Source organism: Lagenorhynchus albirostris, chromosome 9 (assembly GCF_949774975.1).
Source record: "Lagenorhynchus albirostris chromosome 9, mLagAlb1.1, whole genome shotgun sequence".
In the NCBI taxonomy this organism is placed as follows: Eukaryota; Metazoa; Chordata; class Mammalia; order Artiodactyla; family Delphinidae; genus Lagenorhynchus; species Lagenorhynchus albirostris.
Window position 1 is genome coordinate 33,636,411 of NC_083103.1, and position 23,090 is coordinate 33,659,500.

General features: G+C 35.4%; 1 protein-coding gene across 9 annotated transcripts in view; it reads right to left on the reverse strand.

Annotated features, from left to right (window-relative positions):
* The window catches only part of GAS2 (growth arrest specific 2), a 159,494-nt gene that overhangs the window by 36,190 nt on the left and 100,214 nt on the right, over window positions 1-23,090 (reverse strand). For 8 of the 9 annotated variants that reach the window (XM_060159511.1, XM_060159508.1, XM_060159509.1 and 5 more), the window contains 3 exons: window positions 22,946-23,087; window positions 16,242-16,349; window positions 1,675-1,728 (listed from right to left, as the gene is read on the reverse strand). In XM_060159511.1, coding sequence (XP_060015494.1) covers window positions 1,675-1,728; window positions 16,242-16,349; window positions 22,946-23,087 — 304 coding nt within the window. The remainder of the gene's footprint in view (window positions 1-1,674; window positions 1,729-16,241; window positions 16,350-22,945; window positions 23,088-23,090) is intronic. The other variant, XM_060159510.1, reaches the window with a different exon arrangement.

Here is a 23,090-nt window from a genome sequence, read left to right on the forward strand (position 1 = left end):
ATGATACCAACTTCAAATATAGAGATCCACCCTAAAATGTGAAGAACTGTGATGAGGGTTATCAGATAACTATATTCCTGACTTTCTAGTTCAATACCCATGCCCTTTTAAAAGACATGTATGAAAAATTTTTTAAAAAAGAGAAAAGCAAAGAGAGGTGTGGCAATTTTAAGTCGTGAAAAGAACACAGACGTTCATGTTCTTTGAACAAAGAAAACCTGTCAGGCAACATCTTCCTCTTTAACCAAGTGACATCTGAAAAGTCAAAAGGGAAACTTCACACCCAGCTAGGAAGAGTGGTTCAGTCAATTTTGGTGATCGATGGGGGTCAAGGCTGTCGTAGTCAGATCAGAGCAACGGATTTAGGTTTCATGTTCATTTAGCAGTAAGTTGCTTCACAGGTCATTATGCAACGACTTTCAACAGGTCCAAGGAAAGTTCTGTGTGGTGTTTTTCTGCCACCCAAAACAGTCATGTGCTCTGTTGTTCTATAACATTTTCAGGTTCAGTGAGGAGATTTTAGAAGTGCTTCTAAGGGAACTCATCTCCTTCTCCTGCTTGTCAATTACTAATGTGGATAACCGGTTAAGTTATACTTCATTGTCAGAATTATCAGTAGTGTGTGACCAATTATTTATATAATTAAGCATGATCTTTATAAGGAAACACAGCTTACAGAGGAACTATATCCTTGAAATTTCTAAAAGTTCTTTGCACATGCCTCATACTCGTGCATTTGGTGAATGAGTGCAGAAATAAATTACACATAAGTAGATGCATTCAACAACACTTCTTCTGAAATCTAAACTAGTTCTCATAAAGTAGTTTCAAGATATATTCATCCTGTTTAAAGAAGAATTGACAAAATGAATCTTTTCTAACAGTTATTTGTTTATGTGAAATAGACAAGACTTACTCAAGTAAGCTATTCTTTCTAGATCATAATTATTAATACTTAAAAACTAAAAATGAGCTAATGTTTCTGTCTACACTGGAAACCTCAGGGCCTCAAATTCGAGTCCTATCCCATTCCTATCCCCTGTAACTTTTCTTATACTGAAGTAATAAATCACACGTGTTAATTTAAAGTACTACTGATATATCTGGAAGTTAGATATGGTGTCAGGAGCAGAAATTTGGCAAAGGTCCGTGGGGTTCCATGTGTTAAACCACACAGGGCAATTTGTGCTATGGGAGTAGAATGAAATTATAATTTCAGAATTAAATATTCTGAAATTATATGGTGTTTCATTTTTATTCCACAAGTGTATTATTTTAAATGTTTTAAAGTAAAGGCTAAAATGATATTGCATACAGAAGCTAAACTCAGGTTTATACTTTCAAATAATTTAAATAATAAGCTCAAGGAGGGAACACACTGGAGTATGGGAATTACACTAAGAAAAGACAAAAATTACTAGGTTACTGCCTACCACCTATCCACAATAAGCTCCAGATTGCCATTTTTACAAACTGCTACAGGAATACTAAAGGAGAAGCAGCATTTTAATACCTCACCAAAAAGAATAAAAAACTGGAAAAAGATTCACTTTTGGATGCCCAACTTCCCTCATTTGATGGGAGGCCAAGGCTCCACAGTGAAAGCAAAGTGGAGAGGTTTTCCCTTAAGGTTTTAAATTACTAAATCATTACTTAAATTATCTAAGTAATTACCTTAAACGTCTGCTTTGCTTTGGCTGTGGAGACATAGTCACAACCATGAAGACCCTACTGAAACAAGAAGATATGAAGTTCATAAAATGTTCTCCGTCTCCACTGCAGAAAGGAACACGAACGTTACCTGAAAATGCAAACTGTGATCTTTTGTGATGAGATTCAAGAAAACCTTTACTTTCAAGTTATAATGACTATTCCTATATTTCTTCATATCCTAGAGTCAAGGGAAATTTTATTGCCTATTTATCTACATTAAGTGATAACTAAAGCATACATAGTCTGAGAATTGTAGACTGTGTTAGTCATTCACATTTTAAAACATAAATGTTTAGAACTATCCATTTTCTGGGGTCCTTTGGTCTCTTGTTCCTTTCTGAGTTCTTACTATAACAATAAGAGATACATGTAAGGAAATAATTTTTCCCAAAAAATAACATCAAGTCTGTGTCTCGATTCCACAAGTGAAATATACCAGGCTCTAGAGAATGTTTCATGAAACTGTAGAGAAAATTGTTAAGTAAATGAAGTGTTTATTTTCTGTATGAAACTTCCTGTTTTAGGGGAATATCCTGCCATCTTGATCTTACTTCCCCACTTACTTGGTCTATTGCTTTTATTCAAGGCCTTACCATTGTATTTCCACTCAGAAAATTGTGACACGTGGGTACACTACCATTTCCTTCTGTTGTAATTAAAAAGGTATTTATGCAGTGTTCTAATCTCACAATGGTCACATACTCACACCGAGATGCCTAGTTTATTTGAAAGGTCATTGGTTGAAAGTCCTTCAGTCAGAATTGAAGGACAGGTCCCAGATTCTCAGCTTAAGCGTCAGGGTTCCAAAGTAAAGTTATCCTTGGGAAACATTCATTTCCCTTCCCATGATTAGATAGTATTATGTCTGTAACTTATTATTCAAGGCTATTTTCCATTTTATCCTTAGAATATTTCATCTTTACCTTTCCTCTAGCTGATATATATAATTGTGTTATCCACCAGTTCTATGGATGCTGTACGTGAAGAAAGACCTTACTCAATCCTTGGTGCCAGGATGTCAGTTTAAAAACCCAGGCTTCTTTGGAATTCTTTCAGTGCTCATTGGAGGATTTCTCTTTGTTATAAGACGTTGAGTAAATACAGGAGATAGATGAGCTTTCCAAGGTTGGATATGAGACACACTCCGCTCTTGGCTTCTGAGAACACTTTGGCTCCTTGTCATGTTGGTTGTAGATTGTTAGGGAACTTAGAAGAAGGTAGAAAGACATTTTGTAAACATCACCATGAGAGAGGGATTTTTTGACATATACATTTTGGTCCAAAGTTCCTCTCTGTGCAAGGCTGAAGCCTACCTTAGCCTTCGGTAGACAGGCTAATAAAACTCCTAAGGTTCTGTGTGCCACATGACTTTCCATAATTTTTCTATTAGCCCAGGACTTCTAAAGACCATGATTATCTAAAGAGTCCTAGACCGGGTGACATTATCATGGCTAACACACTGGTGGATGATGACAAATTAATGTGTTACTATTTGTCTGGGTGTTGCAGTTAGGGAATGGGATCCTTGGAGACGTTATGCCTAATGCCAAAGTTAGAAGTGAATTTGAAATCCCAGGTCTTCCCTTTACCTGCCTTCAAATGAGGCCTCAGAGAGACTATCCAATCATCTCTGCCCCACATGTTCTATGAGGCTGGATTTCAAGAAAAATACAAGTGACCATGTTTAGAGTAAAAGTTAAAGACTGTTAACTAAGGTGTCAGTTTCTGTGAAAATGAACCCCCAAAAATTATAGAGTTAGTTTAGAAAAAAGAGAGAGAATGAGAAAGCCCTTTACATGGTGATAGCTCAAATAATTATAATTTTTCCATGGAGTTTATAGTGCCCTAAAATGTAGCTGTATTACAAGTTAGGTTATAAAACCTCTGGACTAGAGAGAAGGCATTTCTCCATAATAGCCAAGAGCTCTGGAAGAACAAGTTGTGAGTATAGTGCAGGAGACTTAGAAGTTGGCAAGAGAAGCTAGTATGTGAAAGGAAATGAATATAAGAGAAAGCTGCAGCTAGAAGAAGAGTGATTTCTTGCTGATGTTCCTTTTAGAGAAACAGGGCAAATATCTCTAAATAACTCACTGTGATTTAAAATTTTTTTGGTAACATCAGGATTTTCATTATAGTAAAGCAAACTGAGTATATATTCTATTGAGTATATATCCTAAGGCCAATATTAAACCCAAATTCTTATACCTTGTTCCTCCCAAAATCTACAAAACGATTTCCTCAAGATCTTAGTATGCTTCTAACAAGATGGCAGGAAATGGCAGAATATATCCTAAACAACATACAACCAAGCTTCAGATGAAAATGTTAATACTGATAAGAGCGGAACACACCATTCCAGCGAATGAAAAGTTGACATGAATCAGTAAGATTCCTGAAATAAAAGTCTTGGCAGTTAGGTGGTGAAGGCACCTGCTGGGTCCAGAACCAAGATTCCATGTTTTTACTGAGGAACTGAAATTCAAAATGTCAAGTATTAGAAGATAAAGACAAAGCAAGGTCTAACATGACCAAGTCTGCAGAAATTTAACTCATTGATTTTATGAAAAAGATACCACTAAATAAATGAGCTCTAATTTATTATAGTCAATGTTGTAATGACAAAATTGCTACCATGCTTGACTACATTCAGTACAAACTCAAGATGGCCACAGTTGCAAAGTATGTTTCTTAATGAATCTGGCTGAATCCTGTTTATGCAACTTGAGCCCTTGGAAGGATTACATACAATTTATAATGACAGACATTTCCCAGGTTTGTTCTCTGGCTGCTAGAAGACTCATCAATAATTCAAGAACACAATACCCTTTGTGTATAATTGTTCCATTTCTTTTCCTTTTGCAAAAAATCATTCAGATTTCAATCATTAAAAAATCATTCCCATTTATACCAGCATAGAACATGTAAACCAAGAAATGTTCTTGTTGGGAAGACTACAAAAGGAAGAAAGAAAGATCTTATAAACTTTACAGTTTCATATTATTATGTAACACAATGATTCTTAAATCAAAAACATAAGGAACAACAAAGGGTTTTCAGTTATGTTAAAATTTATAAAAATTAAAACTTCAAAGGGAAATTTTATTGTGTGACATTTTAAATGTATGAATTTAGTATATAAAAATTATAATATGATTTAATCCTGGATCAACCACTTACTAGCTGGATTACCTTGGGAAAGTTCTTAAATCTCTATTATCTGCAGTTTCCTCATCAATAAGATATGTAGATTAACAATCACACTGATTTTTTTAAAGAGTAGTGATAAAAAAATGACATAATGTATAAGTAAGTGTACTTTACAAACCATATAAAAGTAAGAAATACTCTAGCTTCCATCAAGTAACACGATAAGGAAAAAATGTTATTTAAAAATTACTCAAAACTTATTTTTAGGAAACTTGCTTCAAAAACATTAATTGCCATGCCAAAAATTTTCAGTTCATACTTCGTCATAAGTCTAATTTAATCCCTTTAACAAAAATATTAAAAGGTACAAAAGGCAATTTCACCTCCCTACTCCACCACAGTATGTTCAGAAAATCCTTTCATATATAATCAAATTAAGGGGATTTAATCTTAATAACATAAAAGCAAACTGGAAATGGAAATATATAATTGCAGTAAATTGAGAATATTCCTTAGTTTGTTCATTCATCAAATAAATTGTTGCTTTGGGAAGACTTTTCAAGTATGGTCAATATATGAAAAAAAAATCAATAACTATGTTGAACAATGTGAAAGCTATCCTGGTTTTTCTGAATTGTTTGGGGGGGGGATGGTTTGCTATTGTTTTATAAGACTGTTTCCTGGGTACTCTCTTCTGTCTCTCTAACAGGGACTGGCTATTAAATTCCATGTTTTACCAAACCACATCAGCAAAGGAATAAGCAAATTAGGAGCTGCACATTAAGTACAGGTCAATCATTAGTGGATGTTGAAACGCTGAACAGCAATATTCACACCACCACATGCCAAATGACTAGATAGTCTGAAATAGAATGAATAGCATATAGTTAAGATCATGGGCTCTGAAATCAGATATATTGAATTCAAAGAAAGGTTTTGACTCCTACAGCTGCGTGACATTTGGCAAGTAATTAACTTCCTAATACTGGTTTCCTTATTGTTAAAATGGAGATAATAATTGCACCTATCTCAAAGAGTTGTGAGGGCTAAATAAAAGAATCCAAGGAAAGTACTTAGAAAAGCACCTGACACACAGAAAACAATCCATGAGTGTTAAATCGTATATGTAAAGAAATGTAGACAAAATAAAAGATTAATTTTTCTCACAAACTTCTTGATAAGGAATTCAAATCTCTGGCACAGAAAATCAACCTGAGATCTCTTTTAAAATAAAAAATGCCAAATCATTGGACTTATTTAACTCCCTAAATTGTGCTTTTTCACTACACACACGCGCATGTGTACATACACACACATACATATACCACTATATAAGATGCATATAGATGTGGGCTTCCCTGGTGGCGCAATGGTTGGGACTCCGCCTGCCGATACAGGGGACACGGGTTCGTGCGTTCGTGCCCCGGTCCGGGAGAATCCCACATGCCGCCGAGCGGCTGGGCCCGTGAGCCATGGCCACTGAGTCTGCGCTTCCGGGGCCTGTGCTCCAACGCAGGAGAGGCCACAGCAGTGGGAGGCCCGCGTGCCGCAAAAAAAAAAAAAAAAAAAAAAAAAAAAGATGTATATACATGCAACAAATTTATCTTAATGTCAGGAAGGGTATAGCAATGCAGAAATTGGGAATGCAGATCAGAGGACCTGTGCATTTCCTCAATGAAGCCATTTAATTTTTCAATGCTTCCATAAGTTTAAATAATTTTGATTTGTGGCTAGTGAAAAAAAATTGTCCATTTATTCCAGAGGCAGTGTACTGGCAAAAGAAAATGATTTAAGGTGGAATAGAGTCACACGTGTATTGTACAACTTAAAGGCATGCTAAACCTTGCTAATTCAGTTGGAGATGAATAAAAATGCTTATCAGTTCAGGTAAAAGGAAGACACAAAATTTAAAAAATCTACTCATTACTAAGTGGCTAATAATGGTAAATTCTCAGGGAAAAAGGATTTTTGGTTTTGAGCTCTCATTTATTTATTTTTCTTCACACTTGATGTACTTCCTAACAATTCAACAGGAAGAGAATAAGTGAATTCCCTAACTTAAATAGGAATATGGAAAATGGCCCAGATACACTACTCTTTCCATTCTTGTAAGAGATATCAAATTGCATTTTTTCTTGCTTTCAAATTTGGTGTCAAATGTAGTGTTGGGTGTAATCTTAGACAAAGTCTGGTATAAATTTTTCTATGTTTAAAGGTTTTCATTCTCAAGGAATAAATCTCAGAAGGGCAACATACCATCAGCTGATTTTTTTTTACAGCGGTGGTTGATCACTTTGTTTATTTTGCACTCATCCAAGATATATGCCTTTCTCCGAAAGAAGAGGTTAAGAAGACATTAACATTTGCGAAGTCCTTTGAGAGATGTGTTACCAAAGTGTAAATTATATCCTATTAGACCAGCCTTATTGAACATGAATAAATTACAGAGAAATGAGTGTCTTTAATAGAGCAAAGATATTATTAAAAAGAAATCTGAATTTAAAGAGTTTGAATATATTTAAAATTTTGAATATGCTTGCTTTTCCTGAATTAGTGTTCAGTTTTGAGGCAGCTGGGCAAAGAAAGGTACTAAGTCTGGAAATATTCATGTGCTAGTAACAGCCATGTTTCTCTCATCATGGATTAGAACACTTATAAATGTTTTGAGATTTTACATATATCAGAGGCAAACATAGCCATATTTTTTCCTAGAAATTAATATAAGCCATAGATAGTTTTGAAATCATAATCACTGCTCCCATAAATTGCTAAATTAGATGAAATATTTATATCCTTGTTATTCAAAAAAAGTGAATTTTCAACATTCAGCTGCTGAGTAATGGCTGTTTGTGCAATGTTTCCAGTAAGATAAATGAAAGTTTTACTCCCTGCTACTAGTTTAAAACTCCTTTGCATTTTTACACAAGAGCCCATTTTTCATTACCAGGAAAGGTATGCAATTTGAACCATGCTACTTTTTATTCACAGTAAATCAATATGTGTCATAAGAGCAGAAAAGAAAGTAATATTACTCGCTATCATTGGACCTTCCCTTACAGCAAGCCCTAGAAGACATCGCCAGGTTGGGTTGCTATAGCAACAGAGCTCTGGTACCTCTCTTGCTTGGCTTGTTATAGTGAGTTGATTTCTACCACACAGATATAACCCAGAAGAATTTTTATGGTAAAGAAGTAATTACAAAGAATCAACAGCAATGTGTGTGACTTTTCCATTGATCTGCGATGATTTAATTCAGAACTAGTATAATGACTCTATAACATTTCAAAGCCCTTTGCTGACTTCCAATTAAATTATTCATTGCCTTTTCTTTAGGCTTCTTAAGTAGTCAGATTTCTTAAAATGTGAAGGAAAAAAGAATACCGAGACCCTTTAGAGTGTTAGCATGAAACCTGATATGGTTTTACCCAACTATGAAAATCTGCTATTAAAATGTCTTGAAATAATATTAATCCACTTAAAAATATCAACAATTAGTGAGAAGACTCAAGAAGACTATACTGGCAATATAAAAAATTATCTTTTGACTTCTTCTAAAAAGATATCAAGACAGAAAAGAATATATCTTATTTTCTTATATAGGCCATATAAGCCATTTTGAAGAGTGTCTGACATACATGTAAACACCTAATAAATATTGTTATAATTTTATTACTATCCCAATACAGTCAAGCAAACAAATTCCTTACATTACATAGCACTACTGATTATGCAATTGTAATGCCCTTTGTATTCTGAATATATGTAAAGTAAAAATGATATAAGGAATACACTACTATACAGCTGAGCCTTAAACATATTGTAAAAAGTTGCAAGTCCTTTTTAGAGGACTAACTAACCTTGTGAATAAAAATCTGCATCTGATGGACATTCCATAGGGAAGCTGCTTGGAATGGAGTGTGTTACGGGTTTGGGAGACAGGATCTAGATTTTGTGTATCATACTATTTACTTGAGACCTTAACCTAAGTCTTTGTCTTTTTACTGTAACAAAAGGATAAAAACATTTTCCCAGCTGAGTGGTAGAGGATTCAGTGAGACAATGTATATAAAGCACCTGTTACAATGCCTGGCACAAATGATACTTTTAAAATTTTAGCTGCCTTTCCTTTAAAGTTTTCCAGTCATTTCCTTGAATCATAATTTCCAAATGGAACTTATAGGTAAAACTGAGTATAAATTCAGTATTTCTTAGAAGTACTTTGATATACATGGATTTTAGTTCTGGAAAATGTAGAAAACTTTCATTTCCGTATAATTCTATGTTACAAATTATTTTTTAATTGATTTGACTGATAATGTCTTTCCCAAAGTATGTTTTCATGACCCCCTAGCCCAGGATAATGCTCTGGGGAAAAAAAAAAAAAAGGGGCAGAGGGACCATTTCTACAGTCAGATACATTTGGAAAATGCTACATAATACATCTCATTCTAATGATTAATAGATCACATTAGTATATTCAGCCCTACAAGAAATCCCAGATAAATAAATCAGTCTTGCTTAGTGGTAAAGAGTGTAAATTCAGGAGTTAGGCTTTTGAACCTCACTTTCATCACTTATTCCCTTATAACCTGGGAAGTTACTTAACCTCTATGTTTCTCAGCTGTAAAATGGGAATGGCAACAGTGCTTCCCACACTGCAATGAGAGGTTAAAGTGAGATATATCATACCTGCTCAGACAGAGGCTGAGTCAATTATCAATAATAAGAGTTATTAAAGAAGCCTGTTTAAACCCATTACTATGGCCCTTCTTCTTTATGAATTATATTTTTGAACATCTTCTGGAACTATAATTCCTTGGAACACGCTTTGAACAATGCTAAAATTAGGGTAGTGGTAAATTGTAATTAAGTAAAAAATTATTCATCATATTAGTGCCCAAAGCAAGTAGCACCAAAAAAGTCAGCTACTTCACAACATGTGACCCCACTGGCTTGCTCTCATGCTTCTACTATCAGAACACTAGAGCAACTGTGTTAAGTGTAAAGATCCTACCCCCATGGATGTTCTACTCATTAGAGCCATTTACACCCATTTCATGCATTATCACAGATCAGTTTATTGCATAACATTAGATTATTTGCATGTCACTAAAAATTGAGCCTTAAAGGAAAGAGATATCAAATGATTAAAGCCTTAATGACTAGCAGAGAGAAAACTAAGCATATGGCTTACTCATGGGGTCTGCAAAGAGAAGGGACATTATTAAGATGTTTACACATTTCCTAGTGCTAACGGAAAACAACTTGAGTGAATTTTCAAAATGGAGAAATAAAATAGTACAGAACAATAAGGAAAGGTAAGAGGTTCATCCCAGGAAAAATATGGTACAAGTGCACAACAAAATGCAAAGCCCTCCCTGGTCTAGACAACATCATGTCTCCAATGAACTTCCTTACCCTTGTCCAGAAGATCGGAAGCTTAGGCAAAGGACCAAAAAAAACCAGCAGTCAGCTGATTAATCTGACACCTTTTAGAAATCCTTTTATTTATTCTCACATTTGCAACTGTATCAGGTTGCTGACTTCTCTTCTTTTAAAGAGTTCTTATTTTTCATCATCAGAAATAAATGCAAAACAGAAAAAAATAATCACTCATAATTTAATGACCTCTGAAAATTAAAAACCATTTTCAATTATTCCTGTTCACTTCAAGTCTTAATCATAATTATACATCATTTCTACACGGGTATTTTTATATGTAAACACAATTTCAAAGCCTGGGTTTTTTTCCACTTAACATTATATCTTCAGTTTTTTTCTCACAATGATACAGAGAAGTCTTCAAAACAATCCTTCCTAGTACCTGAATGGTTATATTCTTCCATGATCAAACATGCAAGTGATTGCCAATTGTGCTGTTATATTGATACAACAAATCTCTTCCTTCATATAGTTAGTTCTTTCTTTTAGATTAGTGGTTTCAAACTTTAGTATGCATCAGAATCACCTAGAAGGCTTGTTAAAGCACGGGTGTCTGGACCCCACCCTCAGAGCTTCTGATTCAATAGGTCTGGGGTGAGGCCTAGGAATTTGCATTTCTAACAAGTTCCCAGGTTTTTCTGGGAACCACTTTTAAAAATTACTGTTAGATTGTTTACATGGTCTATTATCATTGTTGCATTGGGGTTGACAAATCAAATAGTATAGACATTTTCATGGCATCTAACACATATTTCTGAAAACCTTCCTACAAGCTTATTCAGCTTTATATTGTCAAGTGACTTCTCAATACTTGAAGCCCGGGTAGATACCAACTAACTGAATGAACAAAAGAACAAAGGAAAATTCTTACTTCTCTCCTCCTCAAAATCATAACATTAGGCTGAGATTCATCTATTTACATTTCAAAGATACACAGCATATCTAAATAGTAATATCTAAATCTCTGTTACTACAGACATCAGCAAGGAGGTTTTATCATCACTCAAAAGTCAGTGAAAAATAGCTGTTATATTTAAACCTTGGAAGAGAGTAAATCTGTATCTGTACCACACAGTTAGAAATTAGCTGCATTTAGTTTTGTCCACTAGATAGTTCAAAAGCAGTGTTGTTCATTGCAAGGTGCAGGGCAAAAATCTGGCTATGAGAAATTGTGTTTGATAAACTAGAAACAAGAGAATTCCCACTTTAGCAGGGGATTATTGGCATATTTGCCTAAAAGCCACTGTCAGAAACCTTGGAGGCTTCCCCTTGTACTAAAGGATTCTTTATATTATATATAATATATTATATATATTCTTTATATTGAGATTACTTCTTCACCTTTAAGTGGAGACCTGTGCATATAAACAAACATGTCTACGTGAGAATATAGATGCATCTACATAAGTAACATTAGATAGCCATGTATGCAAAGTATCTATTCATACATTGGTTTCTAGAAACCCACAGATAAAACATATGCTTAGCAAAGATATCATCTGCAGAAATGTCTTCTGCACTCTTTCTCTGTAATCTGCACACATTCTTAATTTTTTCATTCTTTTGTGTTGTTATTGTGTTGATTTGAATGCATAATGAGAAAATGTGTTCATATATATGATAACCATAAAACCATACATAAGTCAAGTCATTGGGTGTTGTCAACAAACTTTGGAATTTGGTTAGACATAAAATTGTTAACTCTGGCTCACGTTAAGAAGAGTAAATCAGGAGTAATTGTGTTAGATAGAGACTTATTAATAGAATCATGTATTTATGACTTTCTAAGGGATAGTGTTTTCTATGTCAGTGTTTTTTGGTGATTGTGCTCTCTTTATTTTATTTTTTTTTAAACAGTAAGCAATTTATTATAATGTTAAAAATAAACCTGCCATACAAATCAGGCTTTGCATTCCTAGGTATTTACCCAACAAAAATTAAAGCATATGTCCATACAAAGATTTATACATAAATGCTCATAGCAGCTCTATTTGTAATAATCTCTAACTGGAAACCACCCAAATGTCTCATTGATATAAGTGAATGCATGGACAAATTTTAGTGTATCCATATAATGGAATGCTACTTAGCAATAACAATAAATTATTAACACAGGCAACAACATTGATGAATCTTAAAATAATTATGCTGAGTGAAAAAAAGCCAGAAAATAGAGTGTATATTGTAGAATCCCATTTATATATATATATAAACCTTGGTAAAATGCAAACTAGTGTGTTCTCTTTAACTAAAAGTAAGTCAACATTCTTAATAGCTTGAAAGGAACCTAAATTGTTTTTTTTGCATGGATAGGTTCATTATGACCACAGGAAGACATGGCTGCTCTCAGGACAGACAGAAAACTAGGAGACAGATGCTAAGATACCATATATATTTCATGTTATGAAATAATATGCATAAATGTATCCACTTACTATGTACTATGTCGTAAATATGACTATATTTGGAAGCCTCAGCAAAGAGGACAAAGTTTAAAATACACCAATGTTAAAAATGTGAACTTAAGAAACCCAGAACAGCAACGCAGATACCATGAGGCAATCATTCCCCTAGTGTGTCTGAGAATTTGACCAAAGGCACTCTCTACTTAATTCGGGTGTTCAAAGAAACTTAAAGTTAAGATATTAGCGGCAACAACCATCTAACTATCATTTGAAAATCAATACCTCTGAGCTTTTTTTGACTAATAACTGCCAACTCCTTATAATGTGTTAGTGCAGAATGACAATCAATTAAATATAGCCCCTGCCACAAATCCAAAAGTACTGGCCAAAGTGCGCACACATCAATGAGACATTTCTAGTTCATCCATTCAGTGCAGAGAAAGAAATAGGGAAAAATATATGTTGAAAGGTGCATATGGCCTGCCTGTGAAATTTCAATTCCTGAACTCCAGGGAATGAGAGGTAAAAAGTCTCTAGGGATAACCAGATACAAGAAAAGTTTTGGTAGAATCCCTTTACTCCATCAGGGTAGAAATGGACCCCTGACAAGCCAAAAGATAAGAATTGAAATGAAAATATATTAATGGATATTTTCCTTTTTTGACAAGTAGTTTCTTTTGCAATTTAGGCAGTAATAGATTCTTTCTTTTTAAAAAGTTAAGATTAAAAAAAAATGGGTCAGGGCTTCCCTGGTGGCGCAGTGGTTGAGAGTCCGCCTGCCGATGCAGGGGACACGGGTTCGTGCCCCGGTCCGGGAGGGTCCCATGTGCCACGGAGCGGCTGGGCCCGTGAGCCATGGCCGCTGAGCCTGAGCGTCTGGAGCCTGTGCTCCGCAATGGGAGAGGCCACAGCAGTGAGAGGCCCGCGAACAGCAAAAAAAAAAAAAAATAGTACAAATTAAAAAAAAAAAAATTTTATTGTGGTAAAAGTCACATAATATAAAACATACTAGTTTAACCATATGTAACTGTACGGTTCAGTGGCACTAAGTACATAAAAAATAAAATAAATAAAATAAAAAAGAAAAGCTGATGGGGCCTGAACTAAGGCTGTGGCTTTGGAGAAGAGGTAATTAGAATGGTTGCTTCACTCAAAACTGATGAGGTTAAAAAAAAAAAAAAAAAAAAAAACTGATGAGGTTACAAGAAGGTAGGAGGGTTTAAAAAAAGAACCAAAGGAGAACAATAAAAGAAAGTGTTGTTATTCCACAGGCAAGGTCATGCTCCTCTGAGATCTTTAGCCCTTTGTTGGGGGAAATGACTGAATGGGCCCTTTGGTTACACAAATATAAAATAAAGGTATGGTCTCTCCACCAAATGGGGAAGTTTCCACGAAAAAAAGAAAAAAAAGTACAGATTATATGTGGATGGAGCAAAATGAGAAAAAGTGAATGACTAAAATTCACTAAAACACTGTTTTAAAACATCTATCACAGCAACATGATGCTATAACTTGCTGGGCCAATCAGTGAATAACCACATTACAGTCAGTTCTCTTACTGCAGGCTCTCCTGGAACTATAGGAGCATGAAACTGCACATTATGTTCTACTGTGGTAACTGATATTAAATTCAAATGCTATCACTAAGGAATTTGATGAAATTTTCTTCACTAAAGTGAGTCTCAATTCCTTTACAAACAATACATGCATAGGCTTCACCAAAAGGAAACTATTTACTGAAAAGAAAAATGGAACATCAAAAAATATTTTAAATGTTAAATATGATACACTTATGTTATTCACAAATATAGACATCAAATTCTTTGAGAGTTGACTAAATATGGAAGACCAGATACAAATAAATGTATGTAATATATATATTTTTGCCTAAAGATATTAGGTTACATTAGAGGGAAAAACATCTAATTTATTAATCATGTGTTTTGTCAACACTTTCATTATAAAAAAGAATAATTGTTTAAATAAATAAAACCCTATGTTTTGATTCTAAACTTCAGGACTTAATAGTCTCAAGAAGTCTCAAGCTTCAGTTGAGAAAGGCCAACTTAGTAAAATTTAAACACATCTGTGGAGGTACTACTAAATCACCATTTACTAATGTGTTAAAGCAAAAGCAGGCTGGTTGGCTAAAATAAACATGTTATCCTTGTAACAAAAAACAATAAGTGATGACTGGGCCAATTGTCTACTCTAGGGAGGCCAATCTCCTAAACTGGTTCTCAAGCCCCTAATAATAACATATCATTATATCCCTTTCATTGCCTTTCCAAAGCAAAATAGCAATTATTACCTGAACATTTTTGTTAGATCAATAAACACTGACCTAATGTTAGATTAAAATACAAAATGATTGACATTATTTTTGAAGGCTAATTATAATTAAACTTTTCTTTAAATTACATCCTGTAGAGCCTTAAAAAATTGTCGTACAAATAACTTTCAGTCAAAAGTGGTCATTAAAAAGAAAACTTTACACTGGAAAAAATTTCTACTGGGTCATCACTGATTGGAGTATGTTAAGAATGTTCATTGATTGTATTAGATGTACACATCCAAATTATTCAGCTCTACAAAATAAAATAAAAAGGAAAATATTTTAACTTATTCAAATGACAAGACAATATAGCTTCTCAGAATCATAACCTCTATTCTTTAGGAAATGACTAAAAATAAGATAGAAGGACTCATACTTATTAACTGCAGATTTCTAGGAGTATATCAGTGCTTTATTTTTCACTTTCTTATTTTTGAAAAGAAGAATTCTTGGTCTCAGGAAAAGCAGCAAATGTAATTTGAGAGATTAAATTCTCTTGATTATTAACAAAACAGATCACAGCCTGAAATGCTACTTTATTGAGCCAATAATTACAGTCAAGAATTGTTCATGACATCTAGTCAGATTTTTCATTAGGATGATTGTAAAATGGATAGAGGCCACCAAATCATTCATTGGCACAGGCCCATGTTTCTTTATTCTAACCCAGAAAACCAGTAAAAAAATGGCAGTCATCATTTAACCATGCCGTTGTAATGAGTTTTGACTGTCTTCACTCTGGTTTACAACACAAACTTTTTGAAAAGTCATGTTCAAATAATTTGAAAGTTATCAGGACCTATAGGTTAATCATTTCCCAAACTTGAGATATGGAAAACCAGGGCAGAATACTGTTTTTATTACCCATTGAGGTGGATTTTCTTCCTTTGAAACTAAATGCATAGACAAAAAAGGAATTTGTTTTCTCTTCTTTTCCTCATTCTATTTGATTTCTATGACCTGTTTGGGGTATATGTTTGTGTATACATACAAAAAGATAAAGTTCTATTTATTTAGCTTTCAGTGATAATTATGTATGATAATAAAAAATTTTCATACCTCATGTCTTCAAATCCAATCGTAAGCACCATAAGGGAAGTTCCTGCTGAGTTACTGGTCATATTTTCCCTGTAACCTGCAACTTAAGTCCTGTATATGCTCTGAAAGGACAAGCTGTCAAGTGAAAAGTAAAACTTTACCCTAATGAAGAGGATCTTCTCTCCCACTCGGTATCTTCCTTGCGAGAGCCTCTCCACACAGAACTTGCTCGGGCATTTGCAAGGAGGATCTTCAGAAATCCGTTTCACCTGAAATAGAAGAGCAGGCAAGTTCATTCTCCTTAATCAGGTTGCCTTTAGATTAATTTGTTCCATGGGTTCAAAGGCCCCTGAACCATTAATGCTTTTAAATTTGTTCTATATCAGACTATGGACACGATGTGAGCATAGACATATCACATTAAATCTTAACTATGTAAAGGTCAGGCCCTGAAGGCACTTTGTGAAGGTCAATAGCTGCACTAAGGCATAAGCTGGATGATGACAATGATAATGATGCTGGAGGATAATCACAAGCAAATCAACTGGCAGTGTAGGGATGACGAGCTGGGTTCTCACGTTTAGAGGATTAAAAAGATCGTGTACATTGGATTGTCAAGATAAATATATTGAGAACTAGAATACAAGGCATGTTAACATAGTCCATTATGATGAGGAAACATATAGACGTAGTCTATATGTTTCCTCGTCATAACTTTAATATTAATTTTACTCATTTTCAAAATAAATGAGAATTTTAAAAGTATTATTATTTAAAAATGAGACTATTTAACCTTATTTTGAATCCTGAGACTTTCTTTAAGAAGTCATCTCTAATTCATCCAGACTAATCCAGCAATTCACTCCTCAGTAATTCCCACCTGCCAAAACCTATTTCTGTAGCAGCATCTTACAATTTGTATGTATTTTATAGAATCCATGTCTGAATATCAGATTTTCCCTATTTTATCTATCTCTGTACTCTTTACAAAACACATACACTAAATGATAAGTGCATAATGCTTATAGACAGTTGTGACTATTAAAGACAATGTATAGTGCTTGATTTTAGGAATAAGGTTTATTTATTTATGTTTTCCTTGGTTGGGAACCTGCCATGCTGTGTCTCATAACTGTCCTCTCTTCAACTAACCAACCAACCAAAAACCCAAAAGAATAATAGGTTGTGTTTTGAGTCAAAGTTTCCAGAGAAGACAGATCTAAATAATGTACAGCCTACATTTGAGAAGCTAGGCTGAACAAATTTAAATTCTGAAGGGATTGGCTTGGACACCCCTCACCCAAATTCTTGCTTCCACAAAGATATGATTCCTAGAGTTTTGTCATCAAAGCAATTCAATCATTTCATCAAATAATTCAAGGTCTGACTTCAATCAGTCTTCCACTAAGAAAAACTGTGGGAAGAGTCATGCAGGAACTCACTTTCCTGTTGGAGTAAAGGACTTAAGCATCTCGGTTTCCCTAGAATAAGCAAGGTTCCAGAAAGTATGGAAGCATAAGACACTAGAGGGGAAAGCTAGAAAGAGTGGGGGAATCCTGAAGCAAAACTTATATTGAGATAAGTTTGGATAAATAAATAAATAATAAATGGATAAATAAACACAGGGACCTAAAAAGGACGCAGGAGGAAATTAGTGTGACAGATTAAGCCTGGATTCAAAGAATCTTAGAGATGGCTTTCATTCAAACAGTGAGGGAACTGTCTAACATCGTTATGTGAGCGATTAGGCCCATGTCTTTGAGTTCTGAATTTCTCATACCATATGATACTTGGGCCATAGATATATCCACCCACTCCCCCAGTATTAATAGAATCCTACCCCTAGGGATTCCCTTCTATAATGCAGACCCACATTCTGGGGTGGGGGTGAGGTCACAGGACCAATGAATGTGTGCTGTCTTAAGTGTTGTAAGTGTTCCTCTATGTGTATCTCCTTCAATATGTATTTATAGACATGTTTTAAAAATATAAATGTGAGGAGATATGGGGATATATGTATATGTATAGCTGATTCACTTTGTTATACAGCAGAAACTAACATACCATTGTAAAGCAATTATACTCCAATAAAGATGTTAAAAAAAATAAATAAATGCTAAAAAAATATAAATGTGTGTATATATATATATATATATATACATATATATAAATTGTGTTTATTGCATACTATTGCTAGAAGCAGTACAGTTTTCCTTTGTACCACAATAATTCCATGAGAAAAGAAGGAAAGGAGGGAGGGAGGGTGGGAGAAGGACTTTGGCCACCCTGAAAAAAATCCAACAGTCAGCAACATAAAAGCACATGGCCCAGACTTTAGGAGAGTCACGCCTGGCACAGCTTTACCGTGATGTAGTAACTGAGCAGACAGTAAATTGGTGTTCAAGTGGTTCCTCTGCTAAGAAATGACAATCACAAGTATGGATGGAAAGTATTTCCATCTTGAAGTGTTTTTAGACAAAATACAGAAACTATTGGTACCAAATGAAATAAAATACAAGAAACACTTTCTCAAGTGGCCTGTCCTTCTCTAATGCCTTCCTAAGCTTTGAAAATATACTTGCTTTTTAAGATCAAGGGCTTTTGTGTGGCTGTGTGAGAGCTGGAAGCAGAAATGGAAGAGACAAGGCCAGGCTGTGGGGAGTTAAGTAAACAGTGACTGATGACATCTTGCTTCTTACATTACCTTGGGGTAAGTCAGTCTGGCAGGTGTTCTGGTTTTGGCCAGGAACCCAGCCAGCTTTTGTTGAAATGGGATTTCAAGAGGAGCCTGATTACTCAGAATTATACTATCTCTCATCCCCAGACTGAGGAAGTTGATGGAGAAGAGGAAGAAAGTAAGAATGGCTTCTTAGAACTGTATTCAACTCATTGTGTGGGAACAGGCTCAACACGAGGGCACTAAACCTGACCCCATCATTTTATCACAGCCGAATCACTCTATCAGGACATCAGGGGAATAAATTAATCCGAATGGACTCCACTGTGTTTCTCTTACGATGTCTGGCTTGATTAAAGAAGTTGGGATGTATTATCCACATAAAAGGTCACCTATTTTGTTTTTCAATTTTCCACAATTCTCCTAAGTAGCAAACAAAGAAATGTGAGGACACATTGAAAGTTTCAAAACTGGCAGTCATTGAAACTGTTCACTGGAATATGACATCTTAGCACAGGTCTGCGTCTCTTTCTTTTTCTTTTTTCTTTACTCTTTTCTCCTTTTTTTTTTACTCCCCTTCTTTATTCTCCTTCTTTTTTTTTTCTCTTTTTTTTTGATGTAAATAATAACTTTGCCAGAGTAGAAATAGCCAATAGTATTAACTAAACACAGGAACTTTGCAAGCAATATTTTATATCCCTATTCTAAAGAACATGTAGGAGTATATGAACTTCAACTCCCCAATGGCTATATATGCCTCATATGCAGTGAAGCAGTTGCCATAGGAACTATTTCCTTTTTATATCTGACATATGAAGCTCTGATTTAAGCCATTAGTGAGGTTCATATGTTTTTTCTCTCTGTTCCACTGTCCCTGAAATAAAACACTCAATGAGAAACTATCACTTAAACAGAATGCAAATATTTCAATGCAATTTCCCCAATGTAGAATGAAGAAGACTGTAAGAGGCTTCTGTGGCCAAATAAGCATGGAAAATTCCAGGTTAAACAAGATCTTATTACGGAACGCACTAGTGCCTTTGATATGCCAGAATGCATTGCCAAACTCTAGGTAGGGACTATAGTAAGCTGTATTTCTCAAACTAACCTAAGCATGGAATTCTTTTTCCACGGGTCATCTGGTGGTGTGAGTGTTTGATTAAACATTCAAACTAGCATGAGAAATGCTAGTTTGAAGACTGTGAACATAGTATTCTAGCTGGCAACAGTATAGAAATATATGCTTAGAACATTTCCTACATTCAATGAAAACCCCTTCACTATACAGATGGTCATGTTCCCAAACCCTGACAAACTTTAAAGCTTCTCTGAAACCCCCTTCATTGTTTCCAGCTAAGAGAACAGAACTTGGAGTAGGGAAGAACAACCACAGAGCGACAGTCTTGCCATTTTGAAGAGAGTCCCTATCTCATCTACCTCTTCTGGAGTATAGGTAAAACTTTTCCAAAATCCCTTTCATAGTTGTTTCACCACCTTCTCCCTCCTGTCCTTCTTCTCCGCTTCTCAAGGATGAGGGATGGCCACTTGTGAGACAAGCTGGTGAAGAAAGGGAACCATTCTAACTACTTTTCCCAGGCTCATGGAAATGGTTTCAAGGGGCAACATCTCCTTGCTCTGCAAAGCTACAGCAGAGCTGAGAAGTGCACATATTTCCAGAGCACATGGCCATTCCAGATAAATAGAAAAAGGGAGAGGCTTTTTTAAACTTTGATTACCCACATTAATAATTTATCCAATAAGCATGGTACTAGATCTAGCTGAATAAAATATGGTCCTTGTCTTTGAGAGCAAGGACCATACCTAGAGAAGAATAGGTATTTATGCCCAATAAGGTAAACACTTCATTAAATATATAAAAGAACTTGAGGTACCAAGGACAAATTTGTCAATTTTACCTGGGATGAGAGATGCCAAGAAAAGCTTTCTATAGAAGGCCACACAACCTGAATTTTAGAAGATGAAAAGGTGTCTAAAAGTAGATTTCAAAGATGAGCAGTGTGAGGAAGCCAAGTGAGGAAAAACACGGTATAAAAAATCCTTGGGAGTTTGGGATTAGAGTATAGGTTTACAACAGATACATCAGAATGCAAGAATGAATCCATAGGGCAAAAAAGTCTGGGAAAGACAAAATGGGCCAGAACATGGAGGGCTTATGTGACACATACCTGAGTCTGGGCTTTACCCTGGATGTTATAGAGCCCTTATACAATTTTAATCAATTCTGAGTTGCGTTTAGGTTGATCATTCTGGTAGCAATAAAGTTCATGGAGAAGAATTTCAAGAACAGAGTGCTCAACAGTGTCAAACACCAGAAAGTGGTCTCATAATTTGAGGACTAAGAAGTTCATTTGATTCAGTAATTCATTCATTAGGAGGTTAAGGGTCAGACCTCTGACTCTAATGCACTAAAGGAAGTGAATGGAGGTAAGAGCTGAGAGGAAAAGGCCTAAGATCAAGCATAGTAACCCCAGAAAAACACTTTTATGAGAGAAAGACTAAAAGGAAGCTCTTACTCTAAAGTAAGTCTAATCAAAAAAGTATAACTGAGAGAGAAGAAAAAATTGTTCTCATCAATATATAAATAATGTGCCATTATCTACTATTAGTACAATGTTATTCAATTACCTTACAAAATAAAAATGAAACAGCAGGATTCAAGACATGTGGCTGATCATTAAAAACATTCCTGTGATTTTAAAGTCCTTTTAGGTGTATTATTAAAATGCCCTGCCTATCCTTTCATTTCTGAGTGGACTGAACAAAGGAAAACTAAATTAAACTGGTATTGGATAAGATACCTTGATGGGCTAAGTTTATGTGTGCTACCCTTAGCAGAAATAGGAATTCTCAATCGGTCAGACAAATTGTTATATTTCTGCTCATTTAAATCTGCAGTATAGGTTATAGTGTCACATGGAAGAAAGAAAAGATGGGGGAATCTTTCTTTCTGCATCCTACAGCACCAATCAGCCATTTCCCCTGCTCTTTTCAGCTCAGACCCTTGGGAAGGAAACTCTCAGCTACAGGCTAGCTGTCCTTTTCAATCCTGCCTATTCCTTATAACTGGCATTATGGTTGGTGCTAGTTTCTAAGAACTCTCCTTGTGTATGTGAGACATACTTCAGTCTGACATCACCGAGGTTTCCATTTTTTATAAAACCCATAGGTTTTTGACATTTACGCTCAAAACATATGTGCTGGGAAGTAAATGCACACACATGACACACTACTTAAGACACAACAGAAGTAGCCAGAGAATTTTATTTCATCCTGTTTACGGTTACACCCAGAATCTGTTTTCTGTAATTATGAGGGTATAATGAAAATATCTCCTAATCTGCCAAAGATGGTATCTCAAGAACTCTGAGGGTTGGTGACCTCAGAGAGTTAGACAAAATTAGGTTGGAATCTAAGCTCCTCTCTTCCTCTCAGCAGGTATTTCAACTTCAAGTCTCAGGTTCCTCAATAAGAAACCTGCCCTAAAGATAACAAGAGCACTTGAAGAATACTGGCAGAACCCGGCCCATAGCAGGCAGTCAATAAAGGGCAGTTATCTTCTCCATGGTATTTTGCTTTTCCTTCTTTAAAGATCCTCAAGTCCCATGCCTCAGGCTTCTTATCAGTGAATAAGGAAACAGGAACCAATAGTATCAAGGCTTAAGTGTTTTCAAAGACAATTTTCGGGAGGATGACTTATCCTAAAATTTTAGATACTACTCAGCAGAATTAAGTGACGCTTTATTTTAAATAAGTGGCTCAGTTTTGAATCTCAAAATGAATTGCAGGACTATAAACTTCCTCATAGGATTTTTTTTTTTTTTTTTTTGCAGTACGCGGGCCTCTCACTGTTGTGGCCTCTCCCCGTTGAGGAGCACAGGCTCCAGACGCTCAGGCTCAGCGGCCATGGCTCACGGGCCCAGCCGCTCTGCGGCATGTGGGATCTTCCCGGACCGAGGCACGAACCTGTGTCCCCTGCATCGGCAGGCGGACTCTCAATCACTGTGCCACCAGGGAAGCCCCCCTCATAGGATTTTAAAATAAATTTCAATAACATTGGAATAGGTAAAGGTTAGACTGATCGAAGATTGTACAGAATAAGTTTTGAAGTTCAAAAAAGACCAAGTGTTGATAAGAAACTTGATAAGAAACTTGACCAATTTTACTTACTGCATCATCCAGTAAGTTTCCCGTACTCTTTTTTCCAGAAGACTTTGATGAAGGCGAAGGTGAAGGAGAAGGGGCAGAGAGTGTTTCTTCTTGTTCAATTTCTTTTTCCAACTTTATCAAACCAGGAGGCTCCACACCATACCTT